Genomic DNA, 2,227 nt, shown 5'->3' on the forward strand with positions numbered 1-2,227 from the left:
AGAAAGAAAATAATTGATTATATTGAAATAAAACAGAGTCAAGAAATCCCTTGCAGGCTCCCAAATGAATTAGTCAAACTTCAATGAACGTATCAAACACCAAATGAAAAATCAAGAAAAAATACAACGGATCAAATATAGAAAATTAATCATGTCATATAATTAACTTCTCTATTAAAAGAATGAAATTTTAATCATTTTTCAATAAATACCACAAGTCAATGGATATGATCTTATAAGAAAATACTTATGCTAAATAAATGATGAATTAATGTAAAAACATATATTAATTAACTATAATTTAGTGATACAAGTGTCCATTTATATTCTAATTATTAATTATGAACAAATGATATTCTTAAAATGTTGAATATTTTATTAAATGGTGAATCAAAATTATCTATTAAAAAAAGTAAAGACATTAAATAGAAGACTAAAAACAGATCTTAAAAATTTGACCAAAAAAAAATAATAGAAAAAAACATCTACAGAATGTGAAAAAAAATAATAAATGACTATCCAAAAAATATCAAATATTTAGTACCACAATCTAATCTTCTTTAATATTCATTCACCATTTTTTTCTTATAAATTTAACCATGAAGGTTCTGTTTTGACTAAATTCAGACTAAATTTCTTTATACAATTCAGTTCTCAACAACAAACTAATTTGATAATTCAGAGGTTATTATTCATGAAATTGAAGTCAAATGGATTTGTTTTTTTATCCAACAAAAGGAAGTTCATTTGCAATTGAAGTTGGCTATTTTGACACTATTTTAGAGGTAAAAGAGAAGATACAAAAATATCAAGGTATTCCTATACCAAAACAAACCCTAATCTTCAAAGGTAACATTTTAGCCGATGATCTAAATATTCATTATTCTGATATACTCGACCGATGTCACATTCAACTTGTCACAAATTTTGAACTAAATAAGAATGTTGTGGTTAAGTCAGAACATCAAAAAATCAAACTCCTTCTCAAAATGTCGACATCGACCAAACCAGTTATCGCGTTAAAGGTGGATGTTACGGTTAGCCTTCGAAGGGTAAAAGAGAGAATCCACAAAATTAAAGGCATACAAGTGAGTAAATTAATACTGCGTGCGAATGGACTCGAATTGATCGATCATTGCCACCTTCAAGATTATGGATTTTTAGATAATTCAGAAATTGATGTTAGTATCTGGTCTGGTACCATTGCATCCCCACCGACAACAACAACTTCTTCAATATCGTCAGTGAATAACTAAAATGGACCAAAGAAATTAATAATTACTCCATGATTTTGTCTAAATATACCATATAGTACAAAGAAAATTCTAATAGAAGGATGTCATATTTGTCGAGGTGACACTATTAAGATTCTTAAGGGTAGTGTCATTTGTGGAGATTAATTTTTTTTTTTTTTATGTAATAGTGTGTTTGCAATTTATTATCTTGAATATTGTTATAAGAAACTTAATATATTTTAAATTCGTCAAATGAACTTTACATAAGCCTTTTTATTGGTGAATTGATACTTAGAAGGTTGAAATGCAAGTTTCTTTATTAGTAAACCAAATATTAAGAGAATTAAAAAAAATTACCCTTTCGCCTACTTTCTCAAACACCTGTAAGGTTTTCATAAGTACTGAACATGTTTGAGGACGAACACTGCATTAGACTGTTATGAAAGCCTTACAAAGTATTCAGCATTTGGTCTCTATTAAATAAGCATAGTCTCTTCTTATTTCTACTAAACTATTGTTGTAGACTTCAAGGTCCTAGTGTTGTTCATGTTTATTACACACTTTAATGTTCTCCAAGTTCTTTTGTATAAAATTTAAGCAATGTGTCAGTTAACTACTCTAAAGATCGAGCGTGGATAAAACTGTTATTTAAAAGAGAGGGCAACAAAATGTGAAGTGGGATAAGAGGTACAACCGAAACAAAAGCAGAAGCGACATAAAGGAGCACATGAAACGGTAAGACAAAAGAAGATCTTTCTATATGATTTTTTGTCAATTCAAATTTTCAGATAAATCATTTAATCTATATATCAATTTAGTCCTAAAAAAATTATTTTGTTTAGAATTAACAGATACCCTATGTAATGACCACATAATTGACATGACCATTTAAGTTCAATTTACTTATTTCACATGATTAATGGTATTTTTATGTTGGCTGGCATTGAAATTTTGCTTTATGTCTCTCAATGGTAAAGCAAATGTCATGTGAA

At 28.0% G+C, this 2,227-nt stretch overlaps 1 protein-coding gene across 1 annotated transcript; it reads left to right on the plus strand.

The window, feature by feature from the left end:
- Positions 1–710: 710 nt before the first annotated feature.
- On the plus strand, positions 711–1,256 carry LOC125845889 (uncharacterized). The gene has a single exon (XM_049525381.1). It carries the CDS (start codon positions 711–713, stop codon positions 1,254–1,256), a length of 546 nt encoding a protein of 181 aa, XP_049381338.1.
- Positions 1,257–2,227: the final 971 nt, after the last annotated feature.

Source organism: Solanum stenotomum, chromosome 11 (assembly GCF_019186545.1).
Source record: "Solanum stenotomum isolate F172 chromosome 11, ASM1918654v1, whole genome shotgun sequence".
Taxonomy (NCBI): domain Eukaryota; kingdom Viridiplantae; phylum Streptophyta; class Magnoliopsida; order Solanales; family Solanaceae; genus Solanum; species Solanum stenotomum.